This window comes from Enoplosus armatus, chromosome 15, assembly GCF_043641665.1.
Source record: "Enoplosus armatus isolate fEnoArm2 chromosome 15, fEnoArm2.hap1, whole genome shotgun sequence".
In the NCBI taxonomy this organism is placed as follows: Eukaryota; Metazoa; Chordata; class Actinopteri; order Centrarchiformes; family Enoplosidae; genus Enoplosus; species Enoplosus armatus.
This window is the reverse complement of record NC_092194.1, coordinates 6464888-6484080: the sequence shown is the minus strand read 5'-3', so window position 1 is coordinate 6484080 and position 19193 is coordinate 6464888. Positions and strand designations below refer to the sequence as shown.

The 19193-nt window shown below is 43.7% G+C and overlaps 1 protein-coding gene across 1 annotated transcript; it reads left to right on the top strand.

Annotated features, from left to right (window-relative positions):
* The first annotated feature begins 350 nt into the window (after nucleotides 1-350).
* clic4 (chloride intracellular channel 4) lies at nucleotides 351-19032 on the top strand. The gene is made up of 6 exons (XM_070920162.1): nucleotides 351-679; nucleotides 12204-12313; nucleotides 14487-14612; nucleotides 15189-15295; nucleotides 16380-16561; nucleotides 17132-19032. Exons 1-6 carry the CDS (start codon nucleotides 611-613, stop codon nucleotides 17294-17296), a joined length of 759 nt encoding a protein of 252 aa, XP_070776263.1. The 5' UTR covers nucleotides 351-610; the 3' UTR covers nucleotides 17297-19032.
* The last annotated feature ends 161 nt before the right edge of the window (nucleotides 19033-19193 follow it).

Genomic DNA, 19193 nt, shown 5'->3' with positions numbered 1-19193 from the left:
TGAATGTAAAGGGAACTGTGTAAATGTAATAGTTGAAGAATTAAGAAATTCAAATTTACTTTTTTTCTTCTTTAAAGGAAAAGGTGTTGCTGTTTGGGGTTTTAAAATGGTTTATTTCTCGACAGAAGGCAGAATTTATCTATCAGTGCATCTGCTCCACAGGAGCACTTTGAGGCATTATTCCTGTGCTGCCGCTGAGCGGCTCTGATATGAGACATCCTCATCCTCCTCCCAACCCAAGACTGCTCTCCTCAGACCCTCCCACATTTTCGTATGTTTGCGCTTCAGATGACATCACGGCTTTAAATATTCCCGTTGCTTCTTCCCTCCCGTCCTCATCATCACTACTCCGCCAGCGGAAAGAGCCTCACGGTTCAACGATGTGTTTGTAGCTCAACGTTAGCTCGGTATCAGTTAAGAAGCAGTTGTATCTGGCAGACACCGCTGCCTCCTTATCCGCTTTGCTAAATAGACTTTTGTGGCTCCAGCACCGGGTCCTCCTCCTTGGGGAGAAAAAGCGCCTACAGGGCTTCAGGACCGAGCTAAGTCGGGCGTGGTAGCAAGAATAAACTCATCTTTGTTAGCAAAACTTCAAAAAGTAGCACCCATAATGTCGCTGTCGGTACCGCAGAACGGAGTAAAGGCGGATAACGAACCCGTTATCGAGCTGTTTGTGAAGGTAAGACCGCACCACAAGTCGCATGGGAGAAGTTTTTCATTTTGAGCAACTTACATTTGGCTAAACCCACATCAGTGTGTTGTGATGATGACTGTTTCATTTCTGCCTTAAGGGTGCGTAATGTTGCCTGTTCTGTCTGTCGGTTAACGGTACAAATTAGGTTTTTGTTCAGCTAAGACCTCTTAACCTAACTGTTTAGCTAGCTAACATTATACGTTGGTGTTTCACTCACGGGGTTTTCTACATTTGATGGAAAAGTTGGAAGAAGATTTCTTGTCACATTTAAGTTTAATTTTTAGGCTTTAGATCCATAACCGTCTTTGCCACTCTGGCCATGTGGAGCCTGCAGTGTCATACGCAGGGCGGATTTGCCCCAACGTCGGGAAAGAAGAGCCTGCCATGCTGAAAGCTGGACGCTAATTCATTAACAAAAGCTCAGTGGGACAGCCAATTCTACACTGTAACATTTGCTCACTTGCTGCAGTTGCATTTTCATGCTTGTAAGTTTATTGATTAAATATATTACGACACAAAGTGATGGATTATGTTGGAAGTGCATCAATTCTTTCTATCCAGCCATGAATAGGATACTGGAGTAGACCCAAAGCAGCCATTTGAATGTTGAGTTTGGTCTTTGGGTCACCTTGGCATCACTCTGTCTGCCATCACAGATCTCTGAAAGACAGAGTAGTTTCGTGGTGCTGTTGTGATGCACAGTTTTCCAAGTTAACTTTGCGTATAGTATGAAAGAGAATTGTGGGCTATTGCTACTGTATGTTGCAGGCATCTGTCAGTACTGGTGTTATTGACACTGGTTGTTACTGTTAGCATTGCCTTCTGGAAAAAGCACAATTCATCACATTTAGATATGGTGATAGATTAGGGAGCTTGATGGATGGTCAGCTCTACAACTGCCTTCCCTGAAACTGTGAATCATGCATCAAATTGTCTCTGCCTCAGCAGTGATGACGGCGATGGTGGAGGGCTGTGAGAGGCTGTTTTCCTTTCTTCAGCCTGCTGCTCTGCAGGGCGGGAAAATGGCAGAGGAAAGAAAAAGGGGGAGCGGGGGGAATTGACTGGGAGAGGGTGTGGGTGATGGTGCAGTGGGGTGTCACTGACCAGAACAGCAAATACTTCATCATGATGGTGGATTGCAGTCCTGAAAAAGCATTTGTAGATGCTACATATGAGAGTAGTTACTTGTAGTAAGCCTAATAAAGGATGGATTATCTGCCAAATCTACTTTATTTAAATTGAATCAAATCGTGCATTTGTAATCTTGGGTTGGGATACTGTTAGCTCAGGCCTGCAAAAGTTGTACTCTTTAGTTGCAGTAGCTGTGATTTTAGGGCGACAGTTTTCTAGATTCGGTGCAAAAAACCATGGTCCTGCTTGTATTGTTCCTATTGACTCCTTAAGGAGAAGCCTTTTGTAGTGAGGCATTGATGAAGCTGAGCAGCAGGCCCCTCAGTGTAGAGGCAGAATGGATGGAAACAAACTGGCCAGCACCATTTCTCCTAACTACCTCTTGCAGCCTACGGGAGAGGTTACATCATCCTCAGGCCTGGAAGGTTTACACATGTGGCCAACTCTTCCCTCTCAGCCCCTCCCTCCTTGGACTGTACAGACGTTTCTCCCATTGTCTGTGTGTGAGATAGCCTTTCCTCTGTGTTATGTGCCAGCGTCGGACATGTCCACATCTATTATTGACGCCGTTGTTCTTCTTGCAGTGCTGCGTTAAACACAGCCATGGGAGACAATGGCAGGCATGCAGGTTGCCATAGGCACACTGCTGCGAGCCCCGGACCTCTGGAAACAGCTGATAACGACCTGTGTGTGTGCTCTCTCCACACACGGCAGTGTCAGATCTGTTAGGGCACTGCTACATATCAAAGCTGACTAATTATGCGGCTAGAACACGAGTTGCCACTGCGTCTCTGCAGGTTGGGCAGTGACAACACTTAAAAGTAGCTGACTGTCCCAGTTGAGAGATATTTTGACATTTCTTGCACCTTCTCTACCTGCAGTGTTTACAGCAACAGTCATCACATTGCTATGGGAACACTTTACATTGTGCTCACATTTGAGGGCGTGGAGGTGAAGCTTGTCATTGTCAGTTTATATTGCTCTCAGTTGCAAATGAGCATGATATAACGACTTTTTGTAAGAGGGAGGATGGACCCTTGAACTCATCACAGTAGAGCAGATTAGATATTGTTTTGCACACTTGAGTAGTGGCCTGTGCTGGACAGGATGACTTCCCAGCATCCACCCCTGTCTGTTTCACTTGGCACTTCCACACATCACATAGCTTAAGTGGTAATATGAAACCCTAAATCTGATGTATTTATGTGCTGTGATAGTTGGGAAATGTATCACCCTGACATGAAGCTGAACAGGATGGAAAAGTGCAGCTGTATGTAATAATGTGGAATTATCTGGCATCACTCAGGTGTTGTCTTGTGTTACTTCTCCAGTTGCTAATGTTGCTAATGTACATAATTCTCATCATTAAATCGAGTGTGGTTATGTTTTCATTCAGTTTTTCACAGCTTTACAAAGCTGCTCTGAATTAATTCAAGCATGCTAGTGAGTCGCCACCGTATGACCCGACAGTGAACAGAATATAGATGAGTCAAGAGAAACAGGCAAGCTTTATCTCTACTTGTGTATGTGTCTCTTGGCTGCAAGTGATGCAGAGGTCACACTGCTGGTTGCAAAGCCTTGTGCTGCCTCCAGACTTCCCTCCTCTTGCCAGCAGTGAGGAGCAGAGCCAGTAAACATGGTTGGAGAAGTGCTTTTTAAGTCTGGATGGCACAAGAGCCGGTCTGTGTTTGTGTACTTCCTTCAGGACAATCCCATGGGAACCATTTAGATGCAACATGCCGGAGAGAGGTCCCAACAAAGCAGCACTTCTGTAGGGATGTTCAGGGTCTACATTGTCGGAGCACTCTGTCGAAGGAACACACATCACGATGCCCGCTCAGATTTAAGTCTCTCTTCCCTGACTGTGAGAAAATATGTTATGGCTCATGTGTCACACCATAAACTCTTAGTAGACATGACTCTGTTCTTCAGTTTATTCAACAGGCCTTGGGAAACTGCTCATGTCATATTGTGCTATCAGTTGCAACATGTGACAAGCAGACCTGTGCCTTGTGATGTGCCGTTTTATGGAAATACAATGACCTATTTCAGCAGTTACTGTGCTCTATGTAGTCAATTCTGTTGTATGAAATTGCATGCAAGTGTGACTTGTATAGTTTTTACTTGAATAGACTTTAACCTGCCAGAATTTCAGCCATAAATTGCTTATTGTTTGCATGTTGCCTTTCAGCTTAAACCATTCCTCTCCCTCTTCGGTGGTATTCTAGGCAATTGCTTTTTTTTAAATAGGAAAATCAATGGAGCAGTTTATGTTTCCCAAGCACATTATAGTAACGCTGGAGTCAGCATCACGAGTTAGGGGACAAACATTAATGGCTTGTTACTGTTGTTGTAGAGTCCTGAGCTGTTGTTTCTGCACTGTGAATTTGCTTGTGCAGCACTTGGCCTGTCACTGCTTCTTCGCTGTTACTGTCTGGTTGACTGACTCTGGACACTGGCCTAATCCATCTGGCTGTGTGTTATTACACCAATTTTGAAAGAGGGGCTCTCTGATTAATATTCAGAAGTCTATTTCATGTTATTGTCAGTAGAATATAGACTGGGTTGTTCCTGGTTGTGTCTGAATAAATATGTGCTGTATAAAATCATGTTGTGCCAATGTATCCTGAGGAAGAGCTGGTCTCATTTGTGCTGCCCGACCAGGAAGCCAATGGCTAATGAGGCATTTCTCCTGTGAGCTCAAGAAACAGGAAGTGAGGCCACCCTAGAACAACATGGATATGAGACTTTGAAGATATCATCCTAACGGAGAGTCTGGTTAGTTCGTGGAGTGGTGTGTTTTACTTGTTAGCTAATAGGGCCGTACAGGTTACTGCAGTTATAACCTACCAGTATCAGGATATAGAGGAAAGACGAGCCTGTGACTCTCCTCATACATCATCTTCACTGTCAGGAGAGGTGTGTGACCCCCTTAAATGAGGAGAATCTGCCCTGCCCCGCCACACATGTAACTCAATCAGTCTCAACATGATCCAGTCTGCTTGTGTTTCACGTGCTGTGTTCTTCATAGCAGAGCCCACTGAAGTGCACATAACCCAAAGTGAAGTACCTGAACACAGAGGATAGGATGACGGGGGCAACTTTCTTAACTCATCACCACTCATCAAGGTGCACAGTGTGTCGAAGTGTCTCTATATATATCCATCAAGGCTTTTCTTTGTCTTTTGAAACCCAGGCAGAAGAAGACTAATGGAGCACTTCACTTGTTAAAGTTCACATCCCAATCACAGCTGCTCAGTAAGGGTTAAGATTGATAATTTATTACATGATTATGGCTGAAATTAATCTTGACTATTGATATAAAAACATTTGACTTGTGACTACAGCAGAAATTCCAAGTAAATGATATAATACTGGTTTGATATGCCATTTATGATTATTATTACATGTTGTAATATGAAACATAAATATACAGTCTACACACATGCAAACTTAAAGGCTTGTGCGTGAGCTGTTCCTTGAGTGTTTTGCATGTTTGATTTTTATGATGTGAAAAGCCAGGCAGCATGTCTCAGACTGGTACTGAAAGGCAACTCAATTGCAGGTCAGAGTGGACGCCACCGGCGAGTGGCCAGAGAGCGCGAGACTGACTGTCTGCTCAGAATTACTGATGAGGCCAGTGTTTGTGTGGCCCCATGGTGCCGGCTTCTGCTGCCATGCGTATCGGGGATGTGCGGCAGTAGCATGCTGGCATTGTGTTGGTGCCAAAGGGTGGTTCACAGCTGTCTAGACGAGACATTTGTCCCGAAGGAATTGCCACAGAGTTTGTTTAGGTTGAAAGTGAATGATTTCAGTCCTGTACAGAGAAATTATATTTTGAAGACGTTTTTAGACTAGTGGAAGGCCAGTTTTCCATGTTGTTTCCCATGCAAATGTGGGGAAAACAGGGAGGATGAAAAAAGTATGGGTTTTGTGTGTGCGGGTGAGCAAGTGGGAATGCACGAGTCTGCCGTAGTCATCAGCCTGGGGTCTACGAATGTGCAAGTGGGTGGAGGGTCGGAGCTGGTGCCGGTTTCAGTATGCAGCTCGTTGTTTGTGTTAGACACTTGCAACAACAGTCAGAGCGAGGGTGATTGTTGGTTCATGCTGATCTGCCACATGGCTGTGTGTTTGTTTTTCCGTTATTTTGGATCTGTATTACTCCTCACCAAACACCCGTCCTGTGCCTCCAGAAACCTGAACCGGCTGTTTGTCTTATTTCTTCTACACTAGGTTAAATACTGCAGTTCTAACATTATTGACTTCGAGCTTACGTCATTGCCGTAGCATGGTCATGCAGTAAGCCTCTTTTAGACTTAAGTCTCCAACTTTCCACAGAAACTGGTGGTTCTTAGACAGCTCTCATGTGCTCCAGCACAGTAGGCCTGTGTCTGACTGGAAGTCTTGAGGTTTCCACTGAGTGATGTCAACCTGAGTCAGAGCCACACCAAGGATGTGATGGCGTTTCCATGTTGCAGCAGGATCTGACTCCTCTGTAGACTAAGCTCTCATTACCCACCCAGTCAAGCTATAGTCATTCAGACATCATGTCTTTTTAGTGATGGCCGAATTCTTCCCATAGCACTGAGTATTGAAAACTTTGGAGTACCCAAAGATGGCATCAGATGCCTGGCGGAATTCATACTCCTGTTTGCTTATTGTTTGTCATTTGTATGATTTAAATCATAATTTTGCCAGTTTTAGACTTTATTTCATTTAGGAAAGGTTCTTGAAAGGCTGTTTGTGTTTGGACAATTAATATATGAGAAGTTTGCCTTCTTTTGTGAAAGAAAAATAAGGGATTTGTAGGAAAACAAGTTGTATTCCTTAAAGAAAGATATCGAAAAAAAGTTTTGTTTTGGTATTAGTACTGATCGCTATAAAATGGTCTAAAAAATATCAGAAAATGTCATGTCATCAAATTCCTTGTTTTGTCTAAAGATATTAAATGTACTACCTCTTAAGGCAGTGTAATTATTACAAATATCGACCTCTAAACTTCTTGTCTCATTTCAGTACATGTTCGAGGCCCAAAAAGGTAAAACTATCTGATATTTCACAAAAAAGTAGATTGGAGACAAGAATTCAAAATTTTGTAGCAGAATATTCTCTTTTCTATTTCAGTAAGCATCTCGTGAACCCCTCAGATTTAACTCAGTGACCTATTGAGAGGTCTTGACCTTCAGGTTTCCTATTCACTGACATAGGACAGCAACTCCTCTCAATGGAGAAGCAGCAACCAGAGAATAGATGCATTTTTGCTTGAAGAGAAAGTGAATAGTAAATAATTGTCTTATTTTCGATCGATTAATCGACTGTTTCAGCTCTATACTCAGCCCTACTCATTCAGCTCGTCTTTAGCCTCGTTGCTTTTTCCTGAAGCCTGAAATTCTGAATACTTGTCTTGTTTGTTCGGGCATGTGAACATTGAAAATATATTGGCAGCTTGAATCTAAAAATATTGTTATTGACCTTCAGTTTTTTTGCTTAGACAATCTAATTCATGCTGACGACCTGGGCTCTTCTAACTGGGCCGATATCTACCCTGCTGACATGTCCTTGAGCAAGGCATCAATTCATTCCAGGTGGCTGCTGTTCTGTAGCTGGCCTTGACATCTGACCAGGCTTTGGAGTAGGACATATGACAAAGAGTATATGGGTCATGAACTTATTCCCTTCAGTTCAGCAAAGTCGACTGAGACCACTGTGTCTAAAACGGCCAGCTTCGGTTCAACTGCTCAGTCTAGTCACAGTCCTAACCCCCGCTCAGCCTGCATACTTTGTCCGGCAAACGGGAGAGGCGTTGCCATGACGTTACCATGGCTGCCCACTTTCAAACGGACATTCCTGCTGTGTGTCAGAGCAGGAGGAGGAAAGCTGCGGCGCTTGTTACATCGTCAGTTCCTTATTCGGTCAGAGTGTGGCTTGAACTTGCTGAGCAGCCCACCCAATTTAGAATATGAAGTGTGTTGGGGAGGGGAAGGCATGGGCCTCCATGTTACTAAAATTAGGCTGTGAGCGGAGACTGGGAGGACTGTGCCCAGCCTCAACAGGATCCATTGTCCTTGAATGCTGACTACTGTAACTGTGATCTCACATCACCAGTCTAGACAAGGGAAGCTTGAGTCTTAAATAATAATGAGTGAGCTGTACAACATACATGCTTGAGATTAGTAGAAATATCAGTAAATAACTGAGAAATGAGAATAAAAGAGGTAGAGGCTGAGTGAAATGGCTCTTGCGTTTTATGTGCCTGCTCGTAAGATTATTAAGTTATTGGACTGGACTTGTGAAGAGGATACCTTTTGAGACTGTTGAAAGTGCACACACATTCAAATGCATACAAGGCCAGATTATGTTCAAGCTAATTATTTAAGGCCTAGCATCATCCTCATTACTCCTGAGATGTGTTAAGTTGGTCATTACATCAGTGGCTTCATGAGCATAGTCATAGGGGAAGTGATAAAGAGGTATGACCTCACTGTGTGTGTGTGTGTGTGTGTGTGTGTGTGTGTGTGTGTGTGTGTGTGTGTGTGTGAGGAAAAAGTATTTTAAAGACACCGCTGCCCCCCTCACTGACTGAGGCCTCATTGTGCTGCTGCGGGGGCCACGCTGTCCTGAACACAGACTCCTAGATAACGTCCAACTTGAGCATGACTCACACCCTCCACTGGGCAGCTGTGTGTGTTTGGCATTAAATAAATAGGCATCTGTTGATTCACAGTCCATCCATTGAGCCTAAATAAAGCTTGAGAGTCTGTTGGCAACAGTCAGCTGTTGATGCTTCAGCGTTATTATAGCAGCTTTGCGTCGCGGGGAAATCTGTGTTTCAATCTCTGTGAAAGATGGTGTAACCGTCTGCAAGGTGTGAGTCATTTCTGATACAGGAGTCAAAATAGCAGGCTACACACAGGGCACTGCCAAGTGTTCCTGTGAACGCTGCTTGTATTTGGAATCAAGTCGCAGGTTTACTTCTTGGAAAATGACTTTTTCAACAGATGTGCCTTGCCTTATAAGGGCCCATTCCAAATCACTTCTTGCCTGGCTTGTGTGTTTTTAATGGAGTGTGTTTCCCCCCCACCCCGCTAACCTGTGACGTGCCTAAACCTCTACAAACAAAAAGCACTTTGTGTTGTTGCTGTATAGGAGGTTCTCCTTTTCTGAATGTCACACTATAATATTGGCACTCTGGAAAGTGTTAGTAGGATGGAGGGGGACTATTAGAAGGGGTGTCCCAAACCTCTTCAAACTTGTTTTGGGCCATAAGCTTTATATATAAATCTAGTTTTAATTTCTAATTTTCATCAATCCACTGAGGTCATTCTCTAAGGTGCTACTTTGAAGCAGAGTTATTGCAGAAGACCACCTCCCTTGAGTCCATACCGTGAAATCTAACAGCGCAGCAGTTTATATGTCACAGGCAGCGGAAATGCAGCTTCACCAGCGTCATGGTGTAAACTAAACAAAGCACCCTCTTCGGCGGGAGTAACAGGACATTTCTGGAATAGTTTCTCCCTCCTCCCCAAATGCCCAACCCCCTCTGACTCTACAGAGGGGCCCAGGATAAGGGAAGAGGGATAAAGGAGGAGGAGGAGGAGGAGGAGGAGGAGGAGGAAAAAACAAGCAGCGTGCCAAATAGCACACAGCCTCTGAAGCTTGCTATCTCTCCTCTTCCTCCAACTTGGAACATCCATTACTGCTTGTTCTCCTTCATGCCCATTAGCACTACCTATGATACCTAATTCCCTCCCTATTTCCTGTAATATCTCTCTGTGCAGCTGATCCCTGCTGTCAGGGTCTTTGGCAGAGAGCTGCAGTCTGCTCTGCTGCAGACTGAGGAGGGCAGGAGCACTGCCATGGCGAGAGAAAAGTGTGAAATGTCTTTCTCAGCTGCTGTGACCTTCTTCTTGGCCACTCGAGACACAGAACTGAGGTGAATTCAGCTTAAAAGCAGCTCACTCTCTTGATGTACAGTAAACATCTTTTGATTTACAAGTCACATTGCGTCATGGGGTTTGCATTTTTGTCCCTCCCCAGACAGAGAGCTCACTTCACACGGTCTACCTGTGAATTGGTAATCCCCTCGCTGTGTGCTCTGCTTTCAATGTCATACGTGTCTGGCCATCGCCATGGGAACAGTTGCTGTGCTGCATTGCCACCCTTGATCCAGAACCGAATGGTTCTCTGTAGGTGTAGCGCTGTGGGGAAAATGGAGTAATCATCCCATTGATGTCTTCTTGATCCCCTAAGGATCAGCTAATGCTAGTCTAGTCTAGCGATGGCCATGAACCACGATACCCCCAACACTTCACGGCCGAAGCTTTATTTTAGAATTAAATCATGTAAGGTGAATAGGGGACTTTCATTTGCTGAACAAAGGCGGTGATCTAATCCAAGCTTTTCAGATATTGAATCCTGAGGGTGGGTGGGGGGGGGCAAACAACCGCAGTACAATGGGAGCCAGCAGGCAGATCAAACAGAGCCATCCCACTGAGCGTCACACAGAGGACAACAGCAGCCGGCCTGTCCACACCAGCAAGGAGCTGCTGGACTGACTGAACACTCCAGAACAAAGTCCACCATTGAAGACAGTTCAGAACCTGCATCTCTGATATTAAACAAATATTCTTGTATTATAGTTGTTGAATTAAAACTGGTTACCAGCTGCGACAGCGTGTGGCTGCTATTGTTTTCACCTTGTGAGCCTGTGTGTGGTGTTTACATGTCTGAGTAATAATGTAGTAATGCCTACTGAGTACTCATGGGTCGGAGCGTCAACATCACAAGATGCTCTCTAGTTTGAATCGTATTTTTATTCAGCGCTCTTTGCAAATGACTTAACAGTATTTGGGAGAAAATACAGTTGATTTGTCTGCGCGTCTTTTGCATTACACACATAGTCACACTTTGCATGTCACCTCGGCAGGACGGATGCAGAGGCGAGAAGTGCAGCGTGTGTGGAATGAGAGAGTGACTGACGACACAAGAGGCAGACAAAACCCAAACGATATTCAGCCGTTTCACAGAGGCTCTGCTACAGTAATGCGCTGAATGAAGAAGTGCATTCCAGAGCGCAGACTCTTGAATGACCTCCGCGCTCGTCCTTGTGAGCAGATGAATACGGTGCTTTCTCTTTTTGGCCCGCCTCACCTCGAGTGGCATACCTCAACAGGCTTGGTATCCGCAGAGCTCCGTCGCTCTGCACCAGGTCTGTGATAAAGGTTGCGATATATGTCTGGTGGCGTATTTGATAAACAAAATAAAGATGATGAGAAAGATTGTTTTTGTCAATGCACCATGAATGGAAAGAAACAAACGAGAACGATATCTGATTCCAGCTTCACAGTGGTGGCTCTGACATTAGCGTGCGATTTCATTAAGATACTGCACAAAGCTCAGTTAATCAAATTAAATGCTTATTCTGCCTTCTGATGTAGAATCCAAACCATATTTGTCCTCTGCTACAACCTCCTCACTCCATACATGGCTCTGAGTTGAGCAAAGAGAAGGATGATTTAGAGAGTTGGAGAAAGAAAGAAAGAAAGAGAGCGCATGACAGAGATGGGTGGTTGTTGTGAAGACGGGAGATATCTCTGACAGTTTGCAGCACCCTCCCATAGCCTCACTGCTATTGTTACTTTGATCGCTCCATGGAGGATGAGACAGACTGCTCTGTCAGTACTTCAGCTTGTGTTTTTAATCTGAAAACTCAGTCCTGTTTTTCATCTGGTGTTAAACGACGGGCATTCGCCATTAATTTGGAGGACACACGCCACTTCCATTGATCTCATTCCCGCTGCCACTGCTCAGTCTTGTGTTTGTGCAGCCTAGCAAAACAAAAGGAAACGAGGCTGCCCCAGTCTCAATCGCTCTCAATAGTTTCCGCTTACTCCTAGACAGTAGTTCTGCAGATTAATGGAGGGAAAGTGTGCTGAAGTATTTAAGACAAGGGGGTCAGCTCTCTCTCTCCTACTTTAGTCTCGTTCGGGGGCAGCCTGTAATGTATGAAAGAGTCATTGTCTGAAATGGGCCCTCTCTGGGTGAGGGCAGTGAAATGCCCTGGGCCATAAAGTTTGTGCAACAGAGATGTGATCTCTATCAAGATTGTCTGGCCCCCCGTTTCGTTCTCAGCTATAAGCCAAGTGCTATCAGTGGTAGAAACCTGTTGCAGATTTTTTTAAGATCTTTGTCTCCTAGCGAGTGTTTTATGCTTGCAGAGATATAAATCTGGGACGTTTCCACCCTGTATTTAATGGTCTCCATAAGATAGAAATGGGTGCCATCGTTTGTGTACTCAGACTTCAGGAATGGTACCTGCAACATATTACTGATAGTTGATCTACTCCTATTCTAACTACTATCTGTGTGTTTATTTAAGGCGGGAAGTGATGGAGAGAGCATCGGGAACTGCCCCTTCTCCCAGAGGCTCTTCATGATCCTGTGGCTCAAAGGAGTCGTCTTCAACGTCACCACAGTGGACCTCAAGAGGTGAGTCCCACTCCCATATCCCATCCTCCTCTCTTTCCTCTTCTGCCACTTGTCCTCCTTTCATTGGCTGTTAAACCAGGATAAAAAAGATATTAATCTCCTTTGATAACCTCCGACAGCTTTTTCTGGGCGTTTCCAAAGAGGCCTTAGCGGCTCTGTAGCACTTTGATCCAGCCCCACCTCTAACACGCTCGCTGCTTCCCCACTGCTTATTTGGTTTTCCCATGACCCTTTCCCAGACTGGAGAAAATCAGAGAAAAATAAACATACAGACTCCAGAGAGGCTATTTAAGGTTCTTCACTCAGCTTACTTCCTGCCTAGATTTTGGTGGGTAACATGTTATTTTTCACCACTGGGATCAGAAAACGGTGATCCTCTGCAATTTTGGACCGCGATTTTATTTTTCCTCCCAGCTGCAGGCGAACGTGCTTTCACGTGCAGATTCCAGTACCAGAAGCTCTTTACCAATCCCACTATGTTTCTGTGTGTATGATTCATCTAAATGCTCCCTACATGTTTTTCCACTCGCTAAAGCAGGACAGGCAAGAGCCAGATTATTTTCAGGCATGGTCAGACGGACGTCTGAGTCAAACACACATGACGAAGAAAGACCATATAAACCAGAGATTCAAGATCTCTGACGTTTTGTTCCAAAGCGCGGTTCATCCATGTGGCGTCTGGCTCCTCACCGGGCGTCTCCTCCTCTGGGACATGGAGACCACTGCTGACTGACAAAACACAATGTACTGATGTACTTGATAAATACTGTGCTTTTTTTTTTATACAGCTAAAAGGAGGAAAGCAGTGTCCATTTGACTAGTCATTTGGTTTTGACACATGCCTGCACTCTCAAAATGAGTGCATAGGTTTGGGTATATTTGCATATATTTTCCCTGGCAGAGGGCAGGTAACATAAAACAGAGCTTGCTGATATCCTGTAAAAAGCAATGGAGGATGTCCGCCTACGTAGCAGTGTCTGTTTACCCCTCACTCCTCAAACAACCCTTTGTTCAGCTAGAGTGACTACTTGGTGCTCTTATTTTTTATTTCTCTCTATACAGCAAGTGATTCTGGCTTTGCTCTTTCGGTGCTATATAGTGTCTGTAATCTTGAGTAAACATCAAGCCACTGTCAAAAGAAGGCGCATGTTTGCCATATTTATGGCTCTTTTTATTGTAGTATTTAAATGGAAGAACAGTGCTACGCCTGTAGAAGGACATGAATGTCACATGTCACTGCCATAAGTCGAAATGTTTTATCTTCCCTGAGTTAACGTCTTCTCTTGGGTCAAGGCTGTCGCCTTGATATCTTTCTGTGATGAAAGCCTGCGATTCTCAAGGCAGTTTGTTACCCACTCCTTGGTGATATCACTGGGTGAGGGTGCCACTTCCCCTTCGCATGCCGAAGAGTTGAAGTCATTTCCCATTTTTTGTGCCCTCAGATGGCTTTTCCCAAACCTCAGCCACCATTGAGAACTGTTTCATACCAAAACCCATTGAAGAGTCTGTATTGACAATGTTGTTGGTAGTTACATTAGATCACAGAGGATTCACACTGTTTGCTGGCTTACACAAACTATTAGGCTCTAACAGTTTCTGAGGCACTGCTGTGTGTTTATGTTGTCTTTATACTGAAGGGATTTAAGCGCCTGGGTTCTGTGGATTTCACAAGTCAGTTGTGTTCACACTACTCCTTCAACACATGCTCATTTTTGTTTATGTGTGTCAGTGTCATCCGCCTGCCAGAGACATCTGGTACAAAATGTGCTGCTTTGAAGGCCACAGAGAGAAAGGGACACACACACACACACACACACACACACACACACACACACACACACACACACACACACACACACACACACACAGCTAAAGGCAGCTATAGTTGGAGAGGGGAGGAGGGCTGGATTGCTCTAAAAATGTGGTTTAAAGTGCAGCAGGCTGTCAAAGAGCCACAGCACCCTCAGTTGCTTGAAATATATATAAAGTGTGTTAACCAGGAAACATCAGACCAATTATGAATGTTGTGTCTCATTTACAGTAACTTCATATCGTACTCATATGTGGGGATGGAAGCTACTTTTTCTTGTTGGATCCACAAACATGCATCATTGCGTGCATGGCTTGGTTCTGTTTGCTTCAATCGACTGAAGTTGCTCCGCTTCTCTTCCAGGAAGCCTGCAGACCTCCAGAACCTGGCCCCGGGCACACACCCGCCCTTCATCACCTTCAACGGCGAGGTCAAAACTGATGTCAACAAGATCGAGGAGTTCCTTGAAGATGTCCTCTGCCCACCCAAGTGAGTGCTTTCTCACCCCCGTGGCAACACTTTGACTCAGCTAAACTCTGGACACACTGCACTGCTGTCCTGAGCACGCTGTTGTTTTTTTGGCTCAGATTTACATTGAGACAAATGTTTTACTTGCAATATTCTATATTTTTCACATTGTCAACAAACCCCATTTTTTAAAAAAGTCCAAAACCAACAGTGTCTGTCTGTCTCTCAATACTGTCTGACTTCCCCAGCCTGTCTATGGGTCTCAACCCTAAGACCATTTGTTCCTACTGAAGACACAAATTGGGTCACAAATATATACTTCCTTTAAGACAAAATGATTAAAAAAGCTTGCTACAGCAGTTTTTAGCAGTTTTTAGCAACATTACTCAACAGGAGTTATTAGTATTAAGTAGATAATATTTTTAACAGTGGAAGTCTGTGGCACAGAGAAATTGCTACATCAGGTTTGTCTATACAGACAATACTCAATTCATTGTTGTTTTGGGGGGGTTTGTTTACAATAAGAAAAAATGGAATTATTCTCTTAACCTCTACATAAATACACATGTGCTTACTTGTATGTGTGCTTGTGTGCAGGTACATCAAGCTTGGTGCAAGACACCCCGAGTCAAACACAGCTGGTATGGACATCTTCGCCAAGTTTTCAGCATACATTAAGAACTCAAAACCAGACGCAAACGAGGGTAAGTCGCTTCTGTCTTTGACACACACACACACACACACACACACACACACACACACACACACACACACACACACACTCGATTGTGTACACTGGTTAAGAGCAGAGATCCAGAAACCTTCCAATTGTGTAGGGAGAGTTCTCTGGTTGCTAGGCGACATTGGTAGCCCTGCCCTGATTGGTGGTTTACAGCCTACCGCAGGAACACAGAGCTTTTGTTCTGCTGCCTCCTCCTTTCCTCGTGATCCCTGTCTCACCTGGAAAACCGCAGAGCAGCTATCCAGAGAATGAACTAGTGCTCACAATCTCATCCTTCCTGTTCTTGATTCATGCACCCCGGACGCTGTAAGACAAAAGCTCATATCACAACTATTGGAATAATATGGAAAATATGTAGTCTATTGTCTCATGGATTCTGTTGCATCCTGGGTGAAACAATTTGTGGAATTGTTTCTCTAGAAGCATATTAAAAAAAAAAAAAAAAAAACTAGATTTTGTATCATGTTTTAGTTGGCTGTTGTCCACCCTGGGAAAATATTGAACCGTGGTGAGCTGGATGTGAAAGCCAAGGCTGTGTCAACAGAGTCTGAGGCTGAATCCCATGGTTCAATGATAAGTTCTCTCCGAAGTAACAGGTCGAGTCTAACTGTTGAACTACTGGAGCGAACATTCGTGTCATATTTTCCAACAATAGAATGAATTGTTAATGAATGATAAACAGATGGATGGATATAGCCTGAGGACAAAGTAGAACACCTGTGCAATCAAATGCAATCCATTGAAACTTGTGGTGGGTAATAATTTGTTACCGCACCAGGCCATTGTATTACACTGCTATTGTAATAGTGTTATAACAGGTGTTCATGACATGTCTGTTTCCTGTATTAATAATGTGCACAATGTCCATGAAAGCCAAGGCCTGTCTCGTGATGAAATGCTGCCCCCTTGTGGTTAATCAGCATATGGGTGCCGCAGCTGTAATAGGAGGATTCTGGAAAAGTTATGACAATTTAACACTGTTAAAGTCGACTTACATTAAAAAAAAAAAAAAAAAGTTTTATAATGCCTCTTGTGTGTCTTTGCAGGTCTGGAGCGCGGGCTTCTGAAGACGCTGCAGAAGCTGGACGAGTATCTCCGTTCACCACTGCCTGACGAGATCGATCACAACAGCATTGAGGACGTCAAGGTCTCCAACCGTAACTTCCTGGATGGTGATGAAATGACCCTGGCTGACTGTAACCTGCTGCCCAAGCTGCACATAGTCAAGGTGAGCAACGGAATACATTAAATATCACTGAATCATTAATAACAATAACAAGTTCAGCTTGTAGGCTTATGATATAAAATACAATAAGGAGGTAGATAGTGGGTGACAGTGTTCTTGGTGATGGTCTTTTTTTGTTTATCATGGTTTTTCCAACTTCGTGGTATTTATTTTAACTTTAACCATTCTATCTCAATTAATGTAGCAACAGTTGATAGTTTAAATGTTCATAAAGCACCTTTTTAGACAATTTTATTTACTGTATTAGTCTGGTTAAGCTCTGGTTGGCTTTGATCGAAGTCCCTCACAATGGCCACTGAGCATGAGATCAAGAAAATAACACTATACTGATTTTAAGGCAAGTTACTGATTAATTACTATCAAATGACAAAAACAACTGTTCAGTTATTAGTTAAAGTGCCACATTTTCTTAAGGCAAAGAAATGTCCTTATAAACTGCATCACAGTGTTTCACAAAGATTGAATACCCCATCTATTTTGTTGGTGCTCTTGAGTTTATAGAGTTCGTAGCTTAGTAGGTGAGATTGAATAGCTTCTGATGCCTTCCTCCAGGTGGTGGCCAAGAAGTACAGAGGCTTTGACATCCCCAAAGAGATGACCGTCATCTGGAAGTACCTGAACAACGCCTACACGCGCGAGGAGTTCACCAACACCTGCCCCAGTGACAAGGAGATCGAGATCGCCTATGGAGACGTAGCCAAGAGGCTGGTCAAATAAGCTCCTCTGCCATCACCACCTCTGCCCTCCATCCCTCCCCTCTACACAACCCCCCCTCGCCACACACACACACACACACACACACCCTCCCCAGCACCGGGACTGATGTGCTCATTCACGAGAAAGAAAGAAAAAAAAAAAAACTCTGGACTTCTTTTCCTTCTCTCCACATCTAGAGCGAAACCCCAATGCATGAACCCTCCTCGATCATTTTCTCTGATTTTTATGAAGACCTCTTTAGTTGATTCAGCAAAGGTCACCGTTGTTCCACCTTTCATCATTAATTGCTTTTGTTTTTCATTTGCTGATGAATGTTGTGAGGCGTTTGCGAGATGGCGAGGCGCCGGAGACGCTGCCAGACATGTATCAGCAGCGCTTGTCAATGTTGGGGGCTTCGTCAAACGCACTCCCTGATAAGTGACCTTCAAACCGACCTTCTCTCTGCGTGCAGGGCAGAGGTCATGAGCTGTCCTTAATTTTCTGGTTTCTGTTTAATATTGAAATAGCTCTTTCTAAGACTGCTATAAAACGAACACTGAGAAGCAGTTTTTTTCCCCTGTCTTTTGGCTTATTAAGAGGCATTGTAAACAGTGTTGAAGCTTCAGTGTTTTTTGGCTCAGAGTATTTGAGAGGTTTAAGTAGAAGCTAATCCAAACCTGAGTGGTTGACATATCAAGTGCTTTATTTTAATGTTGAAAATAAATCAAAAATAATTGTAACTGCAGGTAAAGCTACCTGGCATCCATGCTCTGATTTCCTCATTGCCTCAAACAGGCAAAAGTCTTGTGGCTTAGAATTGTAGGGACTTTCCTGTACCGGCTGCAGAAGCAACAACTCAGGACAAATCTAACCTGAGGTCTAAGAAATATCCAACCACATGTAGCTCACAGATGTTCAAGGATGTGTAGATGTCTAGACTGGCCTTTTGTCGATCACCACATTGCCGTATAAAACGTTCATTTAGAAACTGACACGCTGAGCAGCTTTCTTCTCTTACGAAAGCATGAAGGAAAAGTCTTCACTTTGGTCATGCTGACTGTAGCGGTAGTTTGGATTACACGTGGCAGACCAAAAAAAAGGGGCACATTATTCTGGTCTCACTGTGGATAGGATGACTCCGGCTATGTAAGCTAGTGAAGTCAAAAAAAAGAAACCACACACTCTGTGTTTCCTTCTCCATAGCAGACAGAGTGAAGGACACGAACGTGCCGTCAGGCACCAGGAAAGGCGACACTAAAGATATTTATGACAAATCAAGATCGAATGTCACTTCCTCTTCAGTACGTAGATGGATCTTTAAGGTAGTGAATGTATGTTATGATACAGTAGCTCCAAAAGTGCTTTAGTGCGGATAAAGCAAAAAACCTGTTTTCATTTTCTTCTGTTTGCCAGGTTTTTTTCAGACATTTCTTATAAAATGAATTTGATAAAAAAGAATTGTAAATATTTGTTTTGATTGCTCAGAATTCAATGTGTAAATTTTATACATTTCAATAGAACTTTGAGGAAACTGGGCCATTTCTCGCCTGCTTGGATTTTAATTCTAGATAAACCATCTCCTCTTTGCCTTATTTGTTTTCTCTCTGCGGATGTTTTGCAGGAAGGGTTTTTTTTCCCCGAGATCATTTCATTACGACATGAGTGTGACGTACAAAGAAAATATCTAAGCTATGTCGAGGCTTTTTTTTTTTTTTTTTAACAGTATTGACTGAATTGAAATAAACTTCTTATTGGCATTCTGACTTGTGTTTTTTGTATTAACAGTCAGTATCATTATACACCCGACTTGTCATTTACCATAAGAGATTGGGTTGTCTTTGGCCCTCAATTCTAGTTACCGCTTACATGTTATTAGATTACTGTTCATGGCCCATACCAACATCCCATACCAATTGGA